The 27689-nt window shown below is 35.1% G+C and overlaps 1 protein-coding gene across 2 annotated transcripts; it reads left to right on the top strand.

The window, feature by feature from the left end:
• Positions 1-817: 817 nt before the first annotated feature.
• Positions 818-26656, top strand: SULT1E1 (sulfotransferase family 1E member 1). Of its 2 annotated transcripts, XM_007193558.2 has the most exons (9): positions 831-922; positions 1545-1614; positions 4788-4949; positions 6995-7120; positions 8115-8212; positions 18080-18206; positions 20125-20219; positions 23410-23590; positions 25821-26656. In XM_007193558.2, coding segments are annotated over exons 2-9 (903 nt in total). In that variant the 5' UTR covers positions 831-922; positions 1545-1613; the 3' UTR covers positions 25934-26656. The 2 variants fall into 2 exon arrangements, with proteins under 2 accessions (XP_007193621.1, XP_007193620.1); XM_007193559.2 differs by lacking the exon at positions 1545-1614 and having other exon boundaries at positions 818-922.
• The last annotated feature ends 1033 nt before the right edge of the window (positions 26657-27689 follow it).

Genomic DNA, 27689 nt, shown 5'->3' on the forward strand with positions numbered 1-27689 from the left:
GGATTTGTCTTTCTGTCTGACTTACTTTACTTAGCATAATGCACTCCAAGTCCATTTTTCTCATTCTCTTATCGAAATTCCAATGGTGCCAATGGTGCCAATGGTTAACTTTACCTGGAAATTTCACACTATCATTGAACATGTGATTGGGAGCAGAGAGAAGTGAGATTTTAAAAATAATAATCCAAAGGTGAAGTGCTGTTTACATTCTTTCCTTAGCTGTCACCTGTTTTTGATTTTCAGAGATGCTTAAGAGTTAAAGGCAAAGATTTTTAAATAGAAGGTGTTTTCCAAGTGACTTAGGACACAAGCAAGTACTACAATGCCTTCTTTGACAGGTCTCCCTAAACTAATCTAGATCTCCTGATCCAGGGTCCTCGATGCCCTCCTGTTTCTTCTCTGTTTCTTACTCCCCTAGTAAGTTTATTCTCTCAAAGGTCAAGCCCGCCCATTTGATTATTCATCAGTGAATGAGTAAGGGACGCTGTCTTCCAAGCTCTCTTATGTTCTGTTGCATCATGTTTACATTTTTCTCCCTCTTCTTTGCCTTCACTTCCTCTCCCTCCTTCTCCTCAACCCACAGATGGCTATTGGCAGATTTAGAAATTTGATCATGAACCAAGAATGAAAAATAACAGGAGAATTTCTACATCCCTGTATGAATAAACATGACTCTGTGTGGCTCACTGCATCTGCAGGTATGATTCCATATTTGTATTACTCCTTTGCAACACAAACTCCAGAAAGCCTAGCCCTGCAGATTAATCTCCGCCTCCTTCTCTGGAATTCAGAATAAAAGCTCACCAGAAACATTCCAAATGCACAGTAGTTCTCATCTTTTATTGCAGCTTGAAACCTGAGTGGAGATTTGAAGAAAACTGGATTGGATCACCAAGTTTCTTTCACAGGACCGTCTGGACAGGTTTTATCTCATTATTGCTGACATTAATATTTAGATTTTAGATATAGGAAATACAGAATGCAAATTATTTATTACAAAGCTGTTTTAAAAAGGAAATATAGAGATAATGAAGTTTTAATCAATACTTTAGTCACTTAATAATGTACATGTAAAGCTTTATTAAATCACTTATTTATCATTAAAAATAATATCTTGTATTTATATAATGCTTTGCTGTTTAAAGAGTTTTAACATAAAACTACAGTATCCTAATGGCCTTGTAAGTCCTGCATGTTGGACATGTTCTCTATTTTACTGATAAGAAAACAAAGCAACAGAGTAGAAAAGTTAGAGGGGAGACTGAATTCTAGTCAGGTGTTTACTTCTGTGAAATATGTCAGAAGCAGTCTATTACCACCAGAGACCTTGAAAATATTACTATCACTTTTAAGTGAGAGATATGAGATACACAAGAGCAGAAATCGAAGTCCTTGGTAAGTCGTTGACAGGTAGACCGTTGTCAGGATGGTACCTATTTTATCTAGGAGACTTTAGTGGAACCTAGAGAGCCTGAAGAGATTTGATCTAACAATTAAATAATTGAATTTAATGAGGATTTTTTAGCATCTATTTTGTGACACAGTGCTGAGGTTCTGGATAGAATGATGTACAAGAGGATATTCTCTACTTTCAGCCACCTTGCTCAAATCCAAGTAAGTCAAAGAAGGTGAGGCTGAAGTGAGGTCTTTGCATCTACACTCACCCTGGTATTCAGCACTTATCACTGTGCTTGGTAACAACAGAGGAACTCAGACAGAGAGTACTTGCTGAATGAAAGGCAGATTGGGAGTGGAGGAGGTGAGGATGGAGAAACACAGAAAGAAAAAGAGGAAGGAAAGAAGAAATAAAGAGAAAGAAGAAATATTTCTTCCTTCAACTGAATTTATGAATCACAGTTTTAATAATTTTTGTTGGTGTTTCTAGACAACAGTAACCTACATACTCAGGAAATGAAATTGACAATTTCTAACTGAAATAGGTCTTTTGAGAAAGAAAAAAGCAGCTAGAGGTGAATCTATACATTGTGACGTGAGATAATTTACTAAAAGAAGTTAAGTAAACAAAGCAAGAGATTTTATTATATGCCACCTAGTTTAACTCTGAGATTCAAATTGACCATGAAGGGTCAGCCAGAAGTCAGTCAACTGTTTGATAATAAATCAGCTACTCCCGATTGACTATAAGCCAATTCTTACAAACTTGGCAGAACATCAAGAAAGTTGTTCACATGAATAAACAAATCAACAGACAGGGCAAGGGATGCCTTCCGCACACATTTTTTTCTGGTGATTGTATGAAGAATAAACTTCTATGCAAACCATTAAGAAAGTTAAAGACAACTGGAAATACATGATGGGAAAACTACAGATATCTTCAATTTATAAATAAATAATAAATTACTAGCTGTACATCAGTTAGAACAAAACAACACTCTGATGGGCAAAATTGATCAAAATGATTAAAAGAACCAATAAATTTATGAAATATGAAAACATGAAAAATTATAAAATATCTATGAAATACAGATTTTAAATAATATATATTCTATTATGAAAGATTGCAACAAATAAATTTCCAATACTGATGATGCAGTGAGAAAATAGGCAATTTCATATACCGCGCAAATGTGCACACTCTTTTAGTGATTTGTTAAAGACAATTGCCAATTTCTTACGTGTGTATACCTTTTACTTTGGCAATTCCAACGTCACTGCAAAGATAAGTGTGAAAAGACATATGCTCGAAGAAATTTGTTGCAGTACTACTTATATTGGAAAAAAGGAAAAACAGGGATTCCCAACAATAAAGAGTTGTATCATCTATGTTACATCCATACTATGGATTGCTATGTGTTATTTATAAGAATAAAAACAGATTTTGTGTACCAGCACCAAAATATGTTCACATCATACAGTTCAGTGTAAAAATAGATTACAAATGAATGTAAAATAGAATACAAATTAAACTACATTCATAAGTGTATAGATTTTATATATATTTAAATATTTAGAAACATAAAAACAGCATTATTAGGAATGGTCATTTCTTATGTGTAGAATAAAGGGAGCACTATCATTTTCTCTATATCATGTAATGTTTTCAACGTGTCAAAAATAAGGATATTTATATGTGCATGTTTACATGAATGCATGAATATGTGCGAATTCATCCTTCCTTGTGTAAGACGGATATGGTTCGATCCTCAAAAAGTCTCCTGCAGGACAAACTTAACCTAATCTATAATGATGTCTGCTTTTTCATAAAACCTTATGACATATGCATAAGGTTTTAAAATAAAACTTTTCAGGTCTGGCAAAAAGTGTCTAATAAATAACATCCATTTTCTTTCCTAGGGTGGTTGTAGAAAGAAAATAGGCACTTCTAACAGTGAGGCCATATGGAAGGCTATTTTCATATTCAGTCAATGTTGAGCTTCCTAACTAGGGCAGTGACCATGAAGATAGAAAAGAGAAGAAAATAATGGAGATGGAAGCAATGGGTTTGAGTGCCTGGTGCTAGTGAGGGAGAGATAGGAGGTAACATCTGGAAGTTTTCATCTCTACTGTTTAGCCTGAAATGTAGTAGGGGAAATGCTACCAGAAGGAGCTTTCAGTGTAAGTCAGTGGTCTAAATACTTGGTTTGATTTGTAGGTCACATCTTTCTAAAATTTTACCATCAGTTATTTCTTCCTTTGGGTTAATGCATTTGTTACAATATCTGCTAGTTTCACTTCCTCTTTAGAGTGTACTTCTCATAGTTTGGGATGCTCTGTATTAAAGGAAACACATTAGGTGACTAAAAGAACTACTGCCTCCAAGAGGCTCCTGTTATGGTATGAACTTTCTGAAAAAGACAGTAAAAGCCACAGCAGTCACAAATGTATAGGGGTATAACAATTTATCTGGCAGTTTTTTGGGCAAGGGTGGATATTAGCTGTAATGCTAATATCAAAGAAGGACATTTGTTGAGATGCTATATCACAAACTCAGAACGGGGTAAGTTTGGGGAGTAAAAATGTAGTGAAAGAAGTTGAAAGCCAGTAAAGGAAAGTGTGCTTAATTAAAAATTTTAAGACTAACTCTGAACATGAAATGATTTAACATGGGATCAGGAGAGGAACTGTCAATGATAACCATGTTGTTTAACCTTATAATTGTCACACAAGTCACTCAATGGGAGTGTTGACTTCTTTACTGATCAAATGAGAGAGAAAAGTATAAGTAATGCTAGGGGTCACACAGGAATCTTCTCTACCCTCAAGAATCTGTGTCTTAGACATATCCATTACAGTGTCATTAATTTCATCTTCTTTTTAATACACTCAACTAGCATTTGATTTTTTTTCATTAAATGAAACATATTCAGGAACTAAGGAAGCTCTGACTTTGATATCTGGCAATAGCTATCAAATGTGACCATCAATCTTTATTGTTATTTAATGTATACAGAATTAATCAAAGTGATTCTTTGCCAAAGTATTGTTGTATTTTCTCAATATCTTAGCTTTTTTATATGCCCCATCAATTTTGACAGAGAAATCAAAGGCTCTGTTGAATGTATCACACATTTTGTACATAGTTTTGAAACATCTTACTTTATTGTGCTTTGTACTTATTCCTTCATATGTTAGACTTATTAATAGGATTAGAAACTCTTAAAACACCAAAGCTATGTTATATCCTTCTTTAATATGCCTTTATCCCATATGCTCAACAGCTAAGAAACGCTAGACATCCAAGAGAAACTCAATGTACTGGGCTATTATTAATGTTAAAACATTTTAAAGTACATACAAAGTGGAAAGCATACCTTTTTTTCTTTCAGTGTACCACTCTATGATGAATTCTTCCAAACCTGCCTATTTAGATTACTTTGGCAGAATCCATGGAATTCTACTGTATAAAGAATTTATCCAATATTGGCATGATGTGGAGGCATTTGAGGCAAGGCCAGATGACCTTGTCATTGTCACCTATCCCAAATCTGGTAAGTCTCTTTGTTATGTCAAAGTCGTTCCCTTTTCACCTAGAAATGACAAACCCACCTTGACTGGTAAATATTGACCCTTTCACCCCTCCCATACTCACTCTCTATATTAAATAAGGACAGATATAGCAGTTTTGGTATAGACATAGAAAAAGTGGCATACGCTAGCTCTATTCTAAGACCACAATCTGTACCTATAATTTGAGCAACACATTGACAAATGGGTATTGTTGGCCACTTTAGAAAATCACATAATATAGGTGGATGAATATGGAACCATAACTAAAATTTAAAACTACCCACTGTGTTTACCTTATGTCATTATTGTCATTGTTGTATAGACAAAGTATAAGCAATTTTCACAGATTTTTTAAAAATTAACACTTTTTCAGCTAACCAGCTCCTCTTTATAAAGTCCATCTCTGAAACTCTATTTGCAAGCAACGTCTTTTTTCTTGAAATTAGCTTGTTAGTCATAACTCCGGAGTCTTACAATCCTAGACCTTTAGAAATTAGAAAGGTCCAGTACAGACTTCTTCTCTATCTTCTCTATCTCTATCTTCTCTAACTCTAACTGTTCCAATTAGCACTTAAGTACGTCAAACACTAAATATATCTTTGGCTACTCTGACTGTAAAGGGCTCCTGCATTTCTCTTCCTTGTCTAGATCTATGTCAGCACAAAACCAGTCACATGAAGAGGACACCTGAGAGCTATTCCAGAGTCAATTTCTCTTACTCCTGCATCTCCCATATTCAGTCAATGTGTTTTGCCCATTTAGTCTCTTAGATATGACTCACAGTCAGTCTCCTACAGGTCTCTTGTCACCTTTCTTATTGACCCCTCACTCCATTGTTTTATTTACTTTGGCTCTAGAGGAGTTCTTCCAAAATATAACCATGATAATCTTGCTTTCTTGCTTAATGTATGCCAATGCCTTTGAAAAACTTTTAGAAAACAACTTGAACTCTAGAATGAACTACAAGGATTTTTAGGCTCAGTATCTGGTTGCTGCTGTAGGCTCATCTCCACCCATCCCTTCAGGTAGCCTCTGATTTAGTCTTTATAATCTACATCCAATTTGTTTCCTTGCCACTTTACTATTTGTAAGTATCTGGTCTTTGATTATAAAAAACAAACAAACAGATCTTCTCTCTGGTAGACCACTTTCCTACCTTACAAAACTTGTGAATTTATGCCAATAATTTGTTAAAGCTAAGCTCAATTATCATGGTCTTTTTTTTTTTAACATCTTTATTGGAGTATAATTGCTTTACAATGGTGTGTTAGTTTCTGCTTTATAACAAAGTGAATCAGTTATATGTATATATATGTTCCCATATCTCTTCCCTCTTGCGTCTCCCTCCCTCCCACCCTCCCTATCCCACCCCTCTAGGTGGTCACAAACCACCGAGCTGATCTCCCTGTGCTATGCGGCTGCTTCCCACTATCATGGTCTCTTGAAGGCATTTCTTGTGGAAACATCACAGCAGCAGCAGAAGCACACAAAGTTCCTCCTTTACAGTCCTTTGAATCCCTGTGACCATCTGTATTACAACATCTTAAGGAAAAAGAAGTGTTGTAATTATTGAGCATTCTTTCTGACTTTTCAGAGGGCCTGTGAACATCACAGGGCAAGGACCAGATTTATTCTTTTCTATATACTCTGTACTAGGACTCAACCTGAGGCATAGAAGCTATCCAGAAAATTTGTGGATGAAAGCATGCTTACTTTCTAGATGTAAACATTTAGTTCCAAGACTGTTATCAGCTTGTACAGTGTCACAATTCATCATCGACAAATTCAGATTTCTACCACAGGTATATCTTATTACAATGTTCTTCCTTATTTATTGATGCTATGTTTGGATCCTATAAGATTAAATTTTAGAAGAAATATTTCTTGAGTCCTGTGGTTATTCTGGCATCTTTCAAATACTATTGCATTGGTAACTTCCTACTTTATCCAACTAGAAATCTATCACTCACTGCACCATCAGCTATGCATCCTCAGTAGGAGACTCAGATTTGTTTAATTTTTTCAGGCACAACATGGGTTAGTGAAATTGTATACATGATTTATACAGAGGGTGACGTGGAAAAGTGCAAAGAAGATGCCATTTTTAATCGAATTCCTTACCTGGAATGCAGAACCGAAAAGGTGATGAATGGTAATGCTTAAGTTAATTTTAAAAGCTATATACATATATTTTAAGTGTGGGTGTAACTGGTGCAAGGAAAGAGACTATAAGCAAAAGTGGTAATTAGTATTATGTCTTCTACATAGGAAAGAATGTAAATTTAATTTTAAATCTTGACAGAGTTTATGGTATAGCATATGCCTGGAATAGAGTGAATAAGGATAGCTCTGACATGCTTTCAGCAGAGCCTAGTAATATGTGAGCATTTATCTCTTTATGGGATGTAGGCAACAGTACTTTAAATGCCAGGAAAATATCCATAAATTTTTCAAGGATGTATGCAAAAATATTTTTATCACAGATTCTTTTAATATTATGAAAAATTAGAAACAATATATATGTTAATCAACAAAAGAAGAGTTAAAAGTGATATGAAATCATTAAACATGTTATGATGTCATATGTTTCTTGACATTGAAGTTGCTATAATATATTGAGAAAAATGCAACTAGGGGACTTCCTTGTCTGTCCAGTGGTTAAGACTTCACCTTCCAATGCAGAGGGCGCGGGTTTGATCCCTGGTCAGGGAGCTAAGATCCCACATGCTTCACTGCCAAAAAACCAAAACATAAAACAGAAGCAATATTGTAACAAATTAAATAAAGACTTAAAAAAATGGTCCACATGAAAAAAATCTTAAAAGAAAAATGCAATCAGAAGATATTAAAAATTTCATCTGTGTGTGTGGTGTTTGTATGGCTGTAAGTCTGGGCATATAGACATTCTTGTATGGAAGGATGCTTACCAAAATGTTAAAAATGATTTTTTTCAAAGGTGAAATTTTATTTGATCTATTTTTTCTCTATAGTTTTCTCTACCTAAACTTCTGTCATAGTGAATATGTATTATTATTATGAAAACAATATAGAATATATAGTTACTTCTATTTTCTTAAATCTATGAAAATCCATATAAATATTTATAATTTTTGAAGTTGTCTAACTTTTGTATTTTTAAAAATTAGGAGTAAAACAATTAAAACAGATGGCATCTCCTAGAATAGTGAAGTCTCATCTGCCACCTGAGCTTCTTCCAGCCTCATTTTGGGAAAAGAACTGTAAGGTAACCAGAGTCAAGTGTTCTTAGAACTTCACCCAACTCAAAGAATTTTACAATGATAAAGTTATGTAACATCCTAACTGTGTCTTATACACACTTGTTTATTTATTCCTTCATTGAATCTATAGACATTTTTAAAATGTGGATCATAGTCAGTATAGTCAGAGAGTCCAGATTTCAGTTCTAACTCCAGAGGTGATTCTGAGAAAAATAGGTAAACTCTCTAAGCTTCAGTTTCCTCATCTATAAAAGAGGGATAATAATTGCATTCCACATAGAGTTGTTATAAGGATTAACTAAAATCATTCTTGTAAAGTGCTTAACATAGTACCTAGCATGTTATAAATAATATATGGTAGCTACTTTTGTATTTGCTGTTATTAGTAATTGCATTCAATGTACTCTTTTTGCAAACTATTGTGCTTGGCATTGTGAGGCATGCAAATGAACTAGACAAGGATAAACCAGAAAAAAAATATAATAATTATTTACTGAGTGCCTATCATGAGCCAGCAATATGACAATTAACAAGATGCATGTAATCCTTGTCTTCATGGACACATGGTCCACAGGGGGAAAGTGACAAATAAACAAACAATACAGAAGGTACTATGTCAAGAAGAGAAGAATTCTAGCCCAGACATTGAGGGCATAGAAGTTATCCAGGAGCAAGTAACATCTCAGCTGATATATGAAGGATGCATAAGAATTAGTCTATATAATCCCAGAGACAACCCAAGGTGGGATGTGAAACCAGTTTAATTTAGCTGGAAAGCTGAGTGTCCATACTGGTTGGATGAGTGAAGGGAGATAAGCTGGGTTTGTTTATAACAGATATGGAAGCCAATTTAGAAAGTTTGGGTTCCACTTTGATGATAATAAGGAGTTACAGCCATATTAAGCTGCTGATTTATATGATCAATTTTGCTTTTTAGAAAGAATAATACATGGAATCCTAAAGTACAGGCAAAACATTGTCTTAAAACACTGAAGCTGTTTCTCAAGACCTTACTAGCTTTATTAGGACACACTATGACACTATAATATAAGATATTACAGCACTATATGTAGTCATTACTGACAAAAAAGGGGATCTATCTGAGCCATGAAACATTTCCATTTTGTACTCTGACGTAACAGGGCATATATGACATTTTCTGGAGATCCATGGTGCAAAATTTTGAAGATTCCAATGTTTTTTGTTTGTTTGTTCGTTTTTATCATAGGCAATCTTAGAAAGATCACATACATCCTGCTGAAGTCATTCCATACATAAGAGCTCTCTCTTTAATAAACAGTATTTATGTATCTTTTGGGAAACATGTCATTACTATTTTTTCAAGAGATTTGGCCAAGTTACTTTTCTTCTTTGGAGAACGAGATGAAGCCTTGATGTTACCCCTTTATTTATTTATTTATTTATTTTAATTTTAAAAAATTAAAAAAATTTTTTTTTATAAATTAATTAATTTATTTATTTTTGGCTGTGTTGGGTCTTCATTTCTGTGTGCAGGCTTTCTCTAGTTGCAGCGAGCGGGGGCTACTTTTCATTGCAGTGCATGGGCTTCTCATTGCAGTGGCTTCTCTTGTTGCAGAGCAGGGGCTCTAGGCTCACAGGCTTCAGTAGTTGTGGCATGCAGCCTCAGTAGTTGTGGCGTGCAGGCTCAGTAGCTGTGGCACATGGGCTTAGTTGTTCCGTGGCATGTGGGATCTTCCCGGACGAGGGCTTCAGCCCATGTCCCCTGCATTGGCAGGTGGATTCTTAACCACCGTGCCACCAGGGAATTCCCCCCCCTTTACTTTTAAATGAAAATACATACTGTACCTTTATAATAGCCTCAGTCTTCACAAAACTGCTGATCATCTCAGAGATCATCAAAGACTAGGAGACAAGTGGATGGATTCACACCCTGAGTACTTCCAGGGTGATTCACTGGTAGACAAGATGAGAGGTGGATTGAGTGTTAGTAAAAGTGTGTTTGGAGCATTGGACTAGAAACTTTAAGTGATAAAAAAGAAAAAAGTAAAAAAAAAAGGGAACCGGCTAATAGATAAAAGAAACAATTGAGACCAATAAACTTGAGAACTTGGAGTTGTTGCAGAAGAGGTATATTCCTGATAAGAAAGAAAGAATAAATAAACAGGACTGTCTTGGAAGAAAACATGGTGCTCAAGGACAAGGCTTCAGAAACTTTAGGGTAATGACAAGTTTCAAGATTTGGCTAAAAATATTGTTAGCTGAAGTAAAATAGAGGTAATGATCAATGACCACATTAACCTAGAGAATCAGATGGATCATGCATACAGACACTAAAATTATACAGTGTGGTGAAAAGTTTTGTTATGGAGAGTAACACTATGAGGCAGGTGTTCAGATCTTCAAATAAAGCAAGGGAATGACCACAAGCTTAAAAATGGCTCAACTGGTTGAAGTATGAATTATTATAGGATCAGGGGTTTTTCAAGTGTAGGAATTTTAAGACAGATTATGATCCCAAGTGAATTGTGGGCAAACTAGAAACTTTGACTTGAGAGAACTGAGTAGAAAGACCTAGATTTACCTCGAAGGCAGGAAGAACATGTGCAGTAAAAAGTTAGGGAAGATAATAGGATCTTCCAAAAAAGAGATAAGACAAACTGATGGAAGTTTAAGGAAAGAGGAATTGCTTTAACTTCCCACCTTCCACCGCCCCACATCCTGGAGAATAAAAACTTTCATGGACGACCTGGAGCAAAGGTTTAAATATGGATAGTATTTTTTAAAATTTAATTTAATTAAATTAATTAATTTATTTATACAGCAGGTTCTTATTAGTTATCTATTTTATACATACTAGTGTATATAAGTCAATCACAATCTACCAAATCATCCCAATACCGCCCCCACCCCACTTACCCCTCTTGGTGTCAATACATTTATTCTCTACATCTGTGTCTCTATTTCTCCCTTGCAAACCGGTTCATCTGTACCATTTTTCAAGATTCCACATATATGCGTTAATATAGGATATTTGTTTTTCTCTTTCTGACATACTTCACTCTGTATGACCATCTCTAGATCCATCCATGTCTCTACAAATGACCCAGTTTCGTTCCTTTTTATGGCTGAGTAATATTCCATTGTACCACATCTTTATCCATTTGTCTGTCGATGGGCATTTAGGTTGCTTCCATGACCTGGCTATTGCAAATAGTGCTGCAATGAACATTGGGGTGCATGTGTCTCTTTGAATTATGGTTTCCTCTGGGTATACGCCCAGGAGTGGGATTGCTGGGTCATATGGTAATTCTATTTTTAGTATTTTAAGGAACCTCCATACTGTTCTCCATAGTGGCTGTATCAACTTATATTCCCACCAACAGTGCAAGAGGGTTCCCTTTTCTCCATAACCTCTCCAGCAATTGTTGCTTGTAGATTTTCTGATGATGCCCATTCTATCCAGTGTGAGGTAGTACCTCACTGTAGTTTTGATCTACGTTTATCTAATAATTAGTGATGTTGAGCAGCTTTTCATGTGCCTTTTGGCCATCTGTATGTCTTCTTTGGAGAAATCTCTATTTAGGTCTTCTGCCCATTTTTGATTGGGTTTTTGTTTTTTTAATATTGAGCTGAATGAGCTGTTTATATATTTTGGAGATTAATCCTTTGTCCATTGATTCATTTGCAAATATTTTCTCCCATTCTGAGGATTGTCCTTTTTGTCTTGTTTATAGTTTCCTTTGCTGTGCAAAAGCTTTTAAGTTTCATTAGGTCCCGTTTGTTTATTTTTGTTTTTATTTCCATTACTCTAGGAGATGGGTCAAAAAAGATCTTGCTGTGATTTATGTCAAAGAATGTTCTTCCTATGTTTTCCGCTAAGAGTTTTATAGTGTCCGGTCTTACATTTAGGTCTTTAATCCATTTTGTTTTAATTATTTAGTTTATTTGTGTATGGTGTTAGGGAGTGCTCTAATTTCATTCTTTTACATGTAGCTGTCCAGTTTTCCCAGCACCACTTATTGAAGAGACTGTCTTTTCTCCAATGTATACCCTTGCCTCCTTTGTCATAGATTAGTTGACCATAGGTGCATGGATTTGTCTCTGCACTTTCTATCCTGTTCCACTGATCTATATTTCTGTTTTTGTGCCAGTACCATATTGTCTTGATTACTGTAGCTTTGTAGTATAGTCTGAACTCAGGGAGCCTGATTCCTCCAGCTCCATTTTTTTCCCTCAAGATTGCTTTGGCTATTCGGGGTCCTTTGTGTCTCCATAGAAATTTTAAGATTTTTTGTTCTAGTTCTGTAAAAAATGCCATTGGTAATTTGATAGGAATTGCATTGAATCTGTAGATTGCTTTGGGTAGTCTAGCTATTTTCACAATATTGATTCTTCTAATCCAAGAACATTGTATATCTCTCCATCTGTTTGTGTCATCTTTGATTTCTTTCATCAGTGTCTTATAGTTTTCTGAGCACAGATCTTTTGCCTCCTTAGGTAGGTGTATTCCTAGGTATTTTATTCTTTTTGTTGCAATGGTGAATGAGATTGTTTTCTTGATTTCTCTTTCTGATCTTTCATTGTTAGTGTGTAGGAATGCAAGAGATTTCTGTGCATTAATTTTGTATCCTGCTACTTTACCAAATTCATTGATTAGCTCTAGTAGTTTTCTGGTGGCATCTTTAGGATTCTCTATGTATAATATCATGTCATCTGCAAACAGTGACAGTTTTACTTCTTCTATTCCAATTTGTATTCCTTTTATTTCTTTTCCTTCTCTGATTGCCATGGCTAGGACTTCCAAAACTATGTTGCATAATGGTGGTGAGAGTGGACATCCTTGTCTTGCTCCTGATCTTAGAGGAAATGCTTTCAGTTTTTCACCGTTGAGTATGATGTTTGCTATGTGTTTGTCGTATACGGCCTTTGTTTTGTTGAGGTAAGTTCCCTCTATGCCCATTTTCTGGAGAGTTTTTAATCATAAATTGGTGTTGAATTTTGTCAAAAGCTTTTTCTGCATCTATTGATATGATCATATTGTTTTTATTCTTCAGTTTGTTAATATGGTGTATCACATTGATTGATTTGCATATATTGAAGTATCCTTGCCTCCCTGGGATAAATCCCACTTGGTCGTGGTGTATGATCCTTTTAATGTATTGTTGGATTCTGTTTGCTAGTATATTGTTGAGGATTTTTGCATCTATAATCATCAGTGATATTGGTCTGTAATTTTCTTTTTTTTGTAGTATCTTTGTCTGGTTTTGGTATCAGGGTGATGGTGGCCTCATAGAATGAGATTGGGAATGTCCTTTCCTCTGCAATTTTTTGGAAGATTTTGAGAAGGATGGGTGTTAGCTGTTCTCTAAATCTTTGATAGAATTCACCTGTGAAGCCATCTGGTCCTGGACTTTTGTTTGTTGGAAGATTTAAAATCACATTTTCAATTTCATTACTTGTGCCTGTTCTGTTCATATTTTCTATTTCTTCCTGGTTCATTCTTGGAAGGTTATAGCTTTCTAAGAATTTGTCCATTTCTTCCAGGTTGTCCATTTTATTGGCATAGAGTTCCTTGCAGTAGTCTCTTATGATGCTTTGTATTTCTGCGGTGTCCATTGTAACTTCTCCTTTTTCATTTCTAATTTTATTGATTTGAGTCCTCTCCTTCATTTTTTTGATGAGTCTGGCTAAAGTTTTATCAATCTTGTTTATCTTCTCAAAGAACCAGCTTTTAGTTTCATTGATCTTTGCTATTGTTTTCTTTGTTTCTATTTCATTTATTTTTGCTCTGATCTTTATGATTTCTTTCCTTCTACTAACTTTGGGTTTTGTTTGTTTTCTTTCTCTAGTTACTTTAGGTGTAAGGTTACATTGTTTTTTTGAGATTTTTCTTGTTTCTTGATGTAGGAATGTATTGCTATAAACTTACCTCTTAGAATTGCTTTTGCTGCATCCCATAGGTTTTGGATTGTTGTGTTTTCCTTGTCATTTGTCTCTAGGTATTTTTTCATTTCCTCTTTGATTTCTTCAGTGATCTCTTGGTTATTTAGTAATGTATTGTTTACCTTCCACGTGTTTGTGTTTTTTATGTTTTTTCCATGTAATTGATTTCTAATCTCATTGCATTGTGGTTGGAAAAGATACTTGATGTGATTTCAATTTTCTTAAATGTATCGAGGCTTGATTTGTGACCCAAGATGTGATCTATCCTGGAGAATATTCCATGTGCACTTCAGAAGAAAGTGTAATCAGCTGTTTTCGAATGGAATGTCCTATAAATATCAATTTAATCTATCTGGTCTATTGTGTCATTTAAAGCTTGTGTTTCCTTATTAATTTTCTGTCTGGATGATCTGTCCATTGGTGAAAGTGAGGTGTTAAAGTCCCCTACTATTATTGTGTTACTGTCAATTTCCTCTTTTATAGCTGTTAGCATTTGCCTTTTGTATTGAGGTGCTTCTTTGTTGGGTGCATAAATATTTTCAATTGTTATATCCTCTTCTTAGATCGATCCCTTGATCATTATGTAGTGTCCTTTCTTGTCTCTTGTGACATTCTTTATTTTAAAGTCCATTTTATCTGATATGAGTATAGCTACTCCAGCTTTCTTTTGATTTCCATTTGCATGGAATATCTTTTTCCATTCCCTCACTTTCAGTCTGTATGTGTCCCTAGGTCTGAAGTGGGTCTCTTGTAGAAAGCATATAGATGGGTCTTGTTTTTGTATCCATGCAGTGAGCCTGTGTCTTTTGGTTGGAGCACTTAATCCATTCATATTTACGGTAATTATCGATATGTATGTTCCCATTACCATTTTCTTAATTGTTTTGGGTTTGTTTTTGTAGGTCCTAGTCTTCTCTTGTGTTTCCCACTTAGAGAAGTTCCTTTAGCATTTGTTGTAGAGCTAGTTTGGTGGTGCTGAATTCTCTTAGTTTTTGCTTGTCTGTAAAGCTTTTGATTTCTCCATCGAATTTTAATGAGATCCTTGCTGGGTAGAGTAATCTTGGTTGTAGGTTCTTCTCTTTCATCACTTTAAGTATATCATGCCACTCCCTTCTGGCTTGTAGTGTTTCTGCTGAGAATTCAGCTGTTAACCTTATGGGAGTTCCCTTGTATGTTATTTGTCATTTTTCTCCGATGCTTTTATAATTTTTCTTTGTCTTTAATTTTTGTCAGTTTGATTACTATGTGTCTCTGCATGTTTCTCCTTGGGTTTATCTTGCCTGGGACTCTCTGCACTTCCTGGACTTGGGTGGCTATTTCTTTTCCCATGTTAGGGAAGTTTTCGACTATAATCTCTTCAAGAATTTTCTCGGATCCTTTCTCTCTCTCTCTTCTCCTTCTGAGACCCCTATAATTCGAATGTTGGTGCATTTAATGTTGTCCCAGAGGTCTCTTAGGCTGTCTTCATTTATTTTCATCCTTTTTTCTTTATTCTGTTCTGCAGCAGTGAATTCCACCATTCTGTCTTCCAGGTCACTTATCCGTTCTTCTGCCTCAGTTATTTTGCTATTGATTCCTTCTAGTGTATTTTTCATTTCAGTTATTGTATTGTTCTTCTCTGTTTGTTTGTTCTTTAATTCTTCTAGATCTTGGTTAAACATTTCTTGCATATTCTCGATCTTTGCCTCCATTCTTTTTCCGTGGTCTTGGATCATCTTCACTATCATTATTCTGAATTCTTTTTCTGGAAAGTTACCTATCTCCACTTCACTTAGTTGTTTTATCTTGTTCTTTAATCTGGTACATAGTCCTCTGCCTTTTCATTTTGTCTGTGTTTCTGTGAACGTAGTTTTCTTTCCACAGGCTCAGGATTGTTGTTCTTCTTGCTTCTGCTCTCTGCCCTCTGGTAGATGAGGTTATCTAAGAGGGTTGTGCAAGCTTCCTGATGGGAGGGACTGGTGGTGGGTAGAGCCGGGTGTTGCTCTGGTGGGCAGAGCTCAGTAAAACTTTAATCCACTTGTCTGCTCATGGGTGGGGCTGGGTTGCCTCCCTGTTGGTTGTTTGGCCTGAGGTGACCCAGGACTGAAGCCTACAGGTCCTTTGGTGGGGCTAATGGTGTGCTTCGGGAAGGCTCATGCCAAGGAGTACTTCCCAGAACTTCTGCTGCTAGTGTCCTTGTACCTACAGTGAGCAACAGATGCCCCCCACCTCTGCAGGAGACCCTCCAACACTAGCAGGTAGGTCTGGTTCAGTCTCCTGTGGGGTCACTGCTCCTTCCCCCTGGGTCTTGATGTGCACACTACTTTGTGTGTACCCTTCAAGAGTGGAGTCTCTGTTTCCCCCAGTTCTGTCGAAGTCTTGCAATCAAATCCTGCTAGCCTTCAAAGTCTGATTCTGTGGGAATTCCTCCTCCTTTTGCTGGACCCCCAGGTTGGGAAGCCTGACATGGGGCTCAGGACTTTCACTCCAGTGGGTGGACTTCTGTGGTATAAGTTTTCTCCAGTTTGTAAGTCGCCCACCCCCCATTTATGGGATTTGATTTTATTGTGATTGCTCCCCTACTACCATCTCATTTCAGCTTCCCCTTTGTCTTTTGAGGTGGGGTTTCTTTTTTGGTGAGTTCCAGTGTCTTCCTGTCAATGATTGTTCAGCAGTTAGTTGTAATTCTGGTGCTCTTGCAAGAGAGAGTAAACACACGTCTTTGTACCCCTCCATCTTGAACCAATCCATGGATAGTATTTTGAGACGCAGAGAATATTCAAGACAGAGGGAACAGCATGAATAAAAAAAAGAGATGAAAATTATGAAGTAAATTGTTGGATATAGTGGCAAAGAGTTCCATTCAACTAATAGGCAAAAAGGACTAGAGAGAGTTTTAAGTAAGATTGGAAAAGATCAATATGGCTAATGATAGCTTTGATGAGAAAAGAAAGTTCACTTTATTTACTGTAGTATTTGGAGCTTTTTATAGTGGGACCTTAAAAATGAAAACCATACTTCTTAGAGTATACAAAAAGATTTCTTTAAAATTGTTTGAAAATGTATTAACTTGAGTAAGACAGGTTATGAGCCTAATCATATCCAGGAAAGAGTGGAGAGTCAAGAGTAGCCATTCCCTATGGCATTGCTCAGGTGCCTGAATGAGGAAGTGGAAGACCAGCTAGATGGAGTTTACTTTTGCAGCTCTTTTCCTGCAGCATTGAGTGTCTGACCTAGAAAAGACTGTAACGATCTGATGTAACTCATTTGTTTAGTAGATAGAAAATGTAGGTCCAAAATGATTGGTGCTTTGCACAATATGGTAGAAATTAGTGCCAGAACCAGCATCTAAAACCAAGGCTTCATGACTGTTCATTTATTGATGTTTCCTCACTATATAAAATGGAAACTCAACAAGGTGAGTGAAGATTATATTTTTTCACTGACAACAACATGCACTTAAAAAGAACCTCATAAACATGATTTTTTCTTCAAGATTGCAAGCAAGAAAATAACAGGACTTTTTTTTTTTTAATTGCTATAAGGAATAGTGGTGTAGTATAAAGGCCAGAAGACTTTTTACTCTCATTGGGTACATTTATTCTCAACCACGTATTCTGACTAAGCTTCAGTTTAGTCTCTTCACTTACAAATTGGGGATAATAATCTGCCTTATCCATTTAATATCAATGGAATTTGAGACACTCAAATGAAATATGTGAAATAAAAATGAATATGGCACAAAAATGAAAAGTGAGAACTAACATTGAACAACAATGCAAAAGATGCTGTCACTTCAGATTATTTAAGGAGTTTTCTTCTTTATAATTTTATATATATTTATATATTTTCCACAATAAACTTGTGTTATGTTTATAGTTGAAAACATAAACGTTTCCTTTTTAAATCTTGATGAGACTATATTTGAAAAATATTAGCTGATTTAATATCTAATTTCATCTTCTTAGATCATCTATGTTTGCCGGAATGCCAAGGATGTTGTTGTTTCTTATTATTATTTCTTTTTAATGGTGACTGCTAATCCAGATCCTGGTTCTTTTCAAGATTTTGTGGAAAAATTCATGGATGGAGAAGGTATGAACAGTTTCTTTTCCTGAATTCTTTCAAGGTAAATGATACAAGACAAATGGCATTTCTGGGCAAAAACTTTTGTTGTCTGTTCTGGTCTGTTATCCTTCCTGGTCCTTAATTAAAACACAGAAATTCTAGAAGACCTTGAACTTTAGAACAAGCATAGAGTTTCCAGATCAGATGGCAAATTGCAGAATCTGGATACTCTAGTTTGGTGCCCACAAATAAGTATACAGATGTATGTGTGTCCAATTCTCTCTCATCTCTTTTTATTACAGAAGCACTTCACAGTGTGTTATTACAACTTCAATGAACAAGAGGGGAAAAAGACAGAGGAGAGAAAATGTTCATTTGTTTCTAAGAAAAATTTCAGATACTACATGGGGCCAGAATTCACAAAGAAGTCTGAATATCTACAAAGTTCTTACTCATTCTAACCACTGTACAGACTGAATAATCCAACTAGATTCCTCAGAACAGTACAAGAGTTACTTGAGCAGAAATTCTGGGAAATTTTGTCTTTTTATTTAACTCCCAACTAAAGCAACTGAGTATTCAAATTTGAGAAAGAAAGGGTTCAGGAGAATCTAGTATTAACTAAAGAAGGTCATTCTAATCCTGTAGTAATAATTGTAAGGAAAAAAGATAATAACACCATTTTTATATCCACAAAATTTAATATTGACTCAATGAAAATGTGGTATATGTGCTTTACGCTTGTTGCTACATTTGGAAAATTTTATGCTAAAGCATCATGAATAAAATACATGCCTCAAGATCATCAAACAGGTGTAATAAGGCAGAGAAAGATAATGTACCTCTGCAAAATGAACGAATAAGATCACTATAAAAATCATTATATGACTTTTTCTGTAAAGAAAAAAATGTAACAAAACAGAAACAGACCTACCCACATATACAGAAAACAAACTAGTGTTTACCACAGGGGAGGGGGATGGGGAAGGGCAAAATAGATGAAGGGGATTATGAGGTACAAGCTGCTAGTTATAAAATAAATAAGTCACAGGGAAGTAATGGGCAACATAGGGAATATAGTCAATATTTTATTATAACTTTACAGTGTGTAATCTATTAAAATATTGAATCACTATGTTGTACAACCACTATAATATTGTAAGCCAACTATAGTAAATAAATAAATAAATAAGTAAGTAAATAAATAAATAAATAAATTGTTGGTAGAGTCAAAGAACAGAGAGGTATGTAACGATTTAATGCAAAGCAGAGTACTTTGACTCACACATCATTATATTATCATGTCAGCTTTTTACTGGGTAAAACACTTGGATATATGTGAGAGAAGATGAGGGAAGAGAAAGGAAGAAACCGTATTTGGTCATACCACATCATCTCCAAAATCTTCTAATTTTTTAGAGTGAGAATGATACTAAGGGTCCCTAAGAGGACACCTCTTACCATTTAAACTGCGAGTAGTGTAACAAAAATTATATAGCTGCTAGCTTCAGTTACCAGAGCTAGTTTTTAAATGGTATATTTGAGACCTGGACTGAATTCTGATCATAATAATGTTGATAATTCCACTACTCAACTCCTTTCACTAACAACCTGATTTCACACACACACACACACACACACACACACACACCCCATTTTCAAAAATGCTCTCATAAGCTCTGAATCAAATGGATGGAGTCTTCCTTCACTTTTCCCCTGAGTCATAAACCATGTCATAATAATGAAAGTTGAGAATATGTTTCTGTACATAGTTTATTCAACATGCTGTGCTGCTTTTGCTGCAGAGAAATCTGCTTCAGATGTGCAGCTGATCTCTAGTTTTCATTCCATGACCATTTATTTATATTTCTTTGTCTGAAGACTCATTTTCAAGTTATATAAAGATGATGCTATCTCCTCACATTGTTTTTGTTTCTAATTTTAGTTCCTTATGGTTCCTGGTATGAACACACAAAATCTTGGTGGGAAAAGAGAGAGAATCCACAAGTGCTATTTCTTTTCTATGAAGACATGAAGGAGGTGAGAAACTCAAAACATATGGCAACTTAGTAATTCTCAAAATGTTAGAATTTGACAACATGGTAAATACAAAATTCTGCCTTTAAATAAATGATGCAGCCAACTCCAAAAGTTAAAATAATCCAGATACCTTAGCACAGATTTGAAGCTAGTAAATAAAAACCTTCTGTAAATGAATACATATAAACCCAAGTCTCAAAAAATTACCAAAGATAAAAGTTGAAGGAATTTGAGTTCATAAAACAAAACAACAACAACACGTACACACATATGCACACAAGGAATCACAATGGGCAAGAAGAGTTAACTGGTCTCCAAATCCATAGATGTAGGAATTATCAGACAAGGACCATAAAATAACTATGCTGAACATGTTTAAAGAAACAAAAGAAGAAATTAAAAATTTTACAAAAAAACAAGAGATTACTAAAATTGACAAAGCAGATTTGGAAAAAACCCCAGCAAAATAGAATTTCTAAAATAATTTTTAAAAATTAAAATTAGAAAATTAAAAGATAGTTTAAATAAAAAATAAGACATAGCTAAATAGTGAATTAGTAATGAAGAAGATGATGCTGAGGAAAGACCACAGGATGTACCACAGTGAGATAAACAGAATACTTCAGAAGAGGTAATGAATATATAAGATAGAGTAATAAGGTCCCACATATATCAACTCAAACTTCCAGAAGAAGAGAGTAAAGAGAATGCTGGAACAACAATATGAAAAAGAGTGAGGACATCACAATTTCTTCATAATCTGGTTTTTTTCCCCCAGCTTTGTTAATAATCAGGGTAATTCAAAATAAAAATTACTAGGATGCCCTTTCACATCCACCAGACTGACAACAATTAAAAAGTCTGACAGGGGCTTCCCTGGTGGCGCAGTGGTTGAGAGTCTGTCTGCTAATGCGGGGGACACGGGTTCGAGCCCTGGTCTGGGAAGATCCCACATGCCGCGGAGCGACTGGACCCATGAGCCACAACTGCTGAGCCTGTGCTCCGCAACAAGAGAGGCCACGATAGTGAGAGGCCCGCGCACCACGATGAAGAGTGGCCCCCGCTTGCCACAACTAGCGGGGAAAGCCCTAGCACAGAAACGAAGACCCAACATAGCAATCAATCAATCAATCAATTAATCAATAAAATAAATCTTAAAAAAAAAAAAAAGTCTGACAATAATAAATACCAGTCAGGATGTGTATTAGTGAGAAGTAACACACTTCTGATAAGAGTATAAAAATATACAAACACTATGGAAACAACATGTTACCTAGGGAGGGCAAACATGCACATAATTTAAGACTCAGAAATTCCACTAGTAGATATATGCTCTTGAGAAACACTGACTTGTGTGTAGTAGTTTATATATACAGCAACCTTCATAGCAGCATTCCTCATGACCATAAAAATTGGAAACAACCCAAATATACATATATTCAGGAATCAATACATGATATATACTATTATTCTACAATTAAATATTATATTGCAATGAAAAGGAATACACTTCAAATGTGCACATCAATTGGGTAAAACCAAACCATATGTTGTCTAGGGATACATACATGAGTTTCAAATCTACAGAGTAAAGCCCAGGATTGATTAGATCAATTTCAGGATAGCAAGTTTGTTGTTGTTTGTGGAAATTGGAATGGAGAATGAAAAGAATGAAGTTGGAAACTTGCAAATGGAAAAACTCAACCAATTATGAATGTTTTATTGCATACATTGGGTAGTAGGTAAGGGTGCTATATTGATTTTTATTCTTTAAAGCACATATGTGCACATATCAAATAATTTTAAAATGAAAGACAAAAGACTGGGTCTTTTTATTAAGGGGTAAGAAATATCTTCTCTCATTCTTTATTAGTACCAAGAAAGCAATTGATATCCATGTCTTGTCCACATCTTTGCACAATTATTAAGATTCATGTGTCAGTAGTTCTAGATTTATTTTGATGAGGACAAATATGAAATAAAATCATAAGTATTATTTTAGAAACTGAATTATTATTTCTTTACAGAATTTAACACAGAACAAATTGGAATGAGAAGCAGCCATGATCTGTAGTTTATTTTATTACTTAAATTTGTGTTCTGTAACTAGAATATTGAAGACAGTAAATTTAAAAGGCACACGAAAAAATTTATTAGTTAATCCAACCATTTCACCCTTTCAAATTGTTCATGTCCATTTACTCTCTATTTTGGTCAATAATGGCCATGTTTAGGTTTCTTCTCTATTTGAGTGAATGAGGAACAGAAGAATAAATGTTTACTCTTGTTTCTACAACATATCAAGTAGAAGAGAAAAAGACAGTAACCTTGCTATGTAGAGATACTACCTTTTTTTGTAGAAAACAAGTAAATAAAAAACATGTGAGAATACATATATGGTACAATGGATTTATATAGGGATTTATGGGAGCAAAAATAGAGTTATCTAACTCAAATTGGAATAGTCGAGGAAGTCATCCCAAAGAAGGTGATACTTAAGCTGAAGTTTGACAGGCAAGCTGTAATTTGTAGGACAGAGAATTAGAGAACAGCATTCTGTGTAAAGGGAACTACACACCAGAATAAGCATTATAGTTGGTTTTGAGAATCGTTGCATTGAAAGATTAAGTTGAATAATAGGGTATGCTACAGAAGTGACTAGAGATGGGGATGTTTGTAGCTATGGTTCATAAAAATCTGATATTGTTCCATGTTGAGTATTTGACTTTTTACACCCTTTCTTAATCTTTCTGGTTCCTTTGCTTCTCACTAGTTACACCAAGAAATTAAAAGAAAACTGAAAGCTGTCTGCATATTTTCAACCCAAAACTTGATCTGTCAAAGGGGACTGTAGTCTTTAAGAGTGTATATTATATTCACAGATAGTATTTATTGAGCATGTACTATGCATAAAGGATGAAAATAAATATTTTATAAACACCATCTCATTTAGTGTTCTAAAAATCTTTGAAGTTTCTTTTATGTCCATTTTATGAATGAGGAAAATTATGCTTAGAGAAGTTAAAAAATACCACTTCCCCAAGAAATGTTTTTGCTCTAGAAGCCTAATTCCAATATCAGTGGGGGGAAGAGGAGGGAAGAAAAGTTTTCTTTCTGTGTCCTTTTTTATCTACAAAGTAATGTATTCAATTTTAGTAACTGAGTCTTCAAAATATTTTTTTCTTCTTAGAATATCAGAAAAGAGGTGATGAAATTGATAGAATTTCTGGGAAGGAAGGCATCAGATGAGCTTGTGGACAAGATTATAAAACACACTTCATTCCAGGAAATGAAGAACAATCCATCTACCAATTACACAATGCTACCAGATGAAGTCATGAACCAAAAAGTATCTCCCTTCATGAGAAAGGGTGAGATAGTCATGTTATTTACCTCCATTGCTGTAGGAAGTCATAAGTTGAAATAGTTATAGGCAAACATCTATTAAGGTCTGTTCATGCCTGTGAACCCTGCTTGTTTTCTTCAGAGCTGTTTCACATTTGAGTGACCAGTTCTGCAGAAGCATAAAATATTAGTACTACTACTAATACTACTAATAAATTACTATTACTTGTTGATTACTTGGTATATGCAGCAAATTATATTAAGAATGACCAACGGCCACCCCAGCCTCAGTACCAGCACTAATACCACACTCTACTAGCTATTACTTATTAAGTCTTTGTGCCTTGGTGCTGCATCACATACATCATATAAATTGTAAATTCTAATTTTAAAAAAAAATTCTAATGCAAAAGTTAAGAGAAACTTCTATTTAATCTAATTTTGAGATGAGGAAACAAGCTTAGAACAATTAGTCAGCTTTTCCTTAACCAAGTGGAAGGCATTTTTCAAGACTAAATGGCAAATATCCAAACTTATCAAATTGTATACATTAAATATGTACAGTTCTCTGTATATTAATATACCTCAATAAAGCTGTTTTAAAAAAGACTAAGTTTCAAAACAGTTAGTGGCAGATACAGCTTGGCTTAGCAAAAATATCAAGATACAATGAGGTGACGTCTATTGGGAGGAGGCATGGTGGTCTTGATGAGATATAGTCAGTTTATAAATCCAAAGGCATGTAGGATATGCAGAGTATTGGGACATCCAGTCTTACTGATACGTGAAACAGAAACAGAACAGAGAAAATCTTGCTTTTGGAACCAAATTGTCATTGAGAGGGTCAGGGATTTTTTTAAACAATTGGAATAACAAACCTGCCACTGGGTGAAAATAGGGCACACATGAAAGAGAGTTAACATGCAGAGTAAATTTAAGTTATTGAATCCTCAGATTATCTGTTTCTTTTCCCATAATGTCCTCATATATATATATATATATATATTTTTTTTAAAGTATTTGTTTATTTATTTATTTATGGCTGTGTTGGGTCTTGGTTTCTGTGCGAGGGCTTTCTCTAGTTGTGGCAAGCGGGGGCCGCTCTTCATCGCGGTGCGCGGGCCTCTCACTGTCGCGGCCTCTCTTGTTGCGGAGCACAGGCTCCAGACCCGCAGGCTCAGTAATTGTGGCTCACGGGCCCAGCTGCTCCGCGGCATGTGGGATCTTCCCAGACCAGGGCTCGAACCCGTGTTCCCTGCATTGGCAGGCAGATTCTCAACCACTGCGCCACCAGGGAAGCCCCGTCCTCATATATTTTTAAGATAAAACAACAAACTTAAAATAATGGCCATGTTTGTAAAGGGCTTTGTATTGTTATACCCTCTGACACCACATGATTCTCAAGACACACATTTTCTATCTTCTGCTTTTTGGGTCTTTTCATTGGGAAAGTTTAGATCTCCTTGAGCTAACGGGGCAATTGAACAATTGATTAATTTAAAATACAAGGTGACTTCCTTTTGTCAGGGGAGGGTTGGATGTGATGAAAAGCAAAAGAGAAGAGCCTGCTAGGCTATTGTAACACACAGGTGGGAAACGCGGAGGAGCTTCTCTGTCGGTGGCAGCAGAAATGGAGAGAAGGCAATGGCTAGGAAGAAAGTCTGAATATAAATAAAGAATTAGATACTGTGGTTGAAGGATAACTGCCAAGTTTATGCAGTGGCTACCTGCTGTTGCCATTAACCAGGTTATGGAAAAGGTCACCAAAAAAATGCAATTTTGTAGGGAAGGAAATGAATTTATTTTTAAACTGGGTGAATTTGAGATGCTCGTATGAAATGAAAGTGGTCACATTAGGTAGGCACTTGGATATGAAGACGTAAGTCTGGATTTTAATATTATCAGCATGAAGATGATATTTAATATCTTGGGAGTAGGTAAAACATGGATCTCAGGAGCCCCAACATTTCAGAGGAAATTGGAGAAGAAAAATTAAGTGAAGTATTGATAGCATAACAGGGGAAGGTCAGAGAAATAAATTTGCTGTTTTTTTTTGTTTGTTTTGTTTTAACAATCAGGACAAATCCTTGTTTGAGCTCTCAAATATATAGTATTTATGGTATATATTTTATTTCTATAATTAAGGATTACAAGAATAAAATTTGATTAGGTTAATGAAAGTGATGAATATTAGAAAATTTCATTATTCTGGCTGGAAGACATAATATTTACTGTTTTTTTTCTCTTTTGTTACAGGGATTGCAGGAGACTGGAAGAATTACTTTACAGTAGCCCTAAATGAGAAATTTGACACACACTATGAGCAGCAAATGAAGGGGTCTACACTGAAGTTACGAACCGAGATCTAGGAAGGGCTTTCTTGACACATCTGAGATTAAAGTGTTCTTCTCATCATTCCTTATCTCTTTTATTTTAGACTAGTAAAGAATGAGTCATGTGAAAGATCATGATCAGGTTCACATGATTATCGAGATCTTCGTATAAAAAAGCAAGAAAGATTTTTTCCCTGCTGTTATCTTTTAATTTTTTTTTCCTTTTCTTTCTTTATTACAAATTATTACACAAATCTATAACCTATGAGAATGATGTAGGAACACACAAATTATTGAAGTTGTTAAAGCCTCACCAAAAATAACCAAACATTCCAAATTCTTTAACTTTGTTGTTACTTTTTTCCATTTATTAGTACATTTAGTATATACATATTCATTTATATACATATATGCATAAATATATATATTTACATGGAAACTGAAAACCTTGACAGAAAGAACTAAAGAATAAATAAATATGAGGGTATAAATAGATCTGTTATTTCCTTCCTGATATTATCTTTCACTTTCTGCAAAATGGCTTAATTTGGAATTTACCTTAGTTTAATGTAAATTTGGGGCATAACAGAACTGATTTCCAGACGTTTATAAATAATCCCAATGAGTGTTATTTATGCTTGAATGTCTTTAGCTAATTTGAAATATTTATGCTTTAGTATTATTTCTGTCCTATACACAATATAATAAAATTAAGCTCTGTAAAGTTTTAAAGAATGTGATATATGCCAGTAAAATAAAATACAAACAAAAGTAAAAGAAGAATTATTATTTTTTTATTTAAACAATGTTGTTTTGGCTTATGTCTCCTATTTTTCTCTATTCTCTTGATCATTTTTTTCTATAGCATGTTTCTTTTAACAGTCAATGCTTCCTTTCTCTAAATCAGAAGACACACAAGATCTCAAAAAATTCACTATGGGTGTTTAGTAGAATAGAATGTCATTACTTCCTAAACTCAAAGATCAAATCTAGGGAGAAACTGATATATGTTTTCTTACTCTTTGGGGGAAAAGCTAGGAATTTCTCAGCCCCCTATTTAATAATTATGATTTTCAGAATAAAAGCTACTTTTTAGTGTAACATTGCTATGCATTATACAAAAATTGAAGAGTCTTGAAAACTTTTAAGATTTTGTTTGGGTTGAGGTGGGAATTAGAATCTCAGTCTCTGGAGGGAACAGCTCTTACATGCATACACACATGACTATACCTATACACACATTCAGACTCATTCATTATCATTATTCTTTTTCTGAACCATCTGAGATAAAGACATAATCACCCTTAAATATGCCAGTGTCTATTTCCCCCAAATAAGGCACTTTCCTGTATAATCACAACTATCCAAATCAGGAAATCAATATTGACACAGAACTACCGTCCAATCCATACATTACAATCACATCCATCCCAACTGCTTCATCAAAGGCTTTTTGTTTTTTCCTTCTGGTCCCGGATCCAATCTGAGATAACATGTTGCATTTTATTGTCATATTTCAGATTTCCTTCAGTCTCAACTGCTGCTCAGTATTTTCTGTGTTTCGTGACCTTTGCAGTTTTAGAATATAGACTTTTAATTTTGCACAATATCTTCCAATCTTGCCCATCTCAATTCTCAGGACATACAGAAAAATTGTGGCTCTCTCAGCACATCACATCAGAGGGCATGCAATACCAGCCTGTTCCACACTGGTGTTGTCAAACTTGATCATTTGGTTAAATTGGCATCTGCCCTTTTTCTCTACCATAATGTCACCTTTTCTATCTTTGTG

This window comes from Balaenoptera acutorostrata, chromosome 5, assembly GCF_949987535.1.
Source record: "Balaenoptera acutorostrata chromosome 5, mBalAcu1.1, whole genome shotgun sequence".
In the NCBI taxonomy this organism is placed as follows: domain Eukaryota; kingdom Metazoa; phylum Chordata; class Mammalia; order Artiodactyla; family Balaenopteridae; genus Balaenoptera; species Balaenoptera acutorostrata.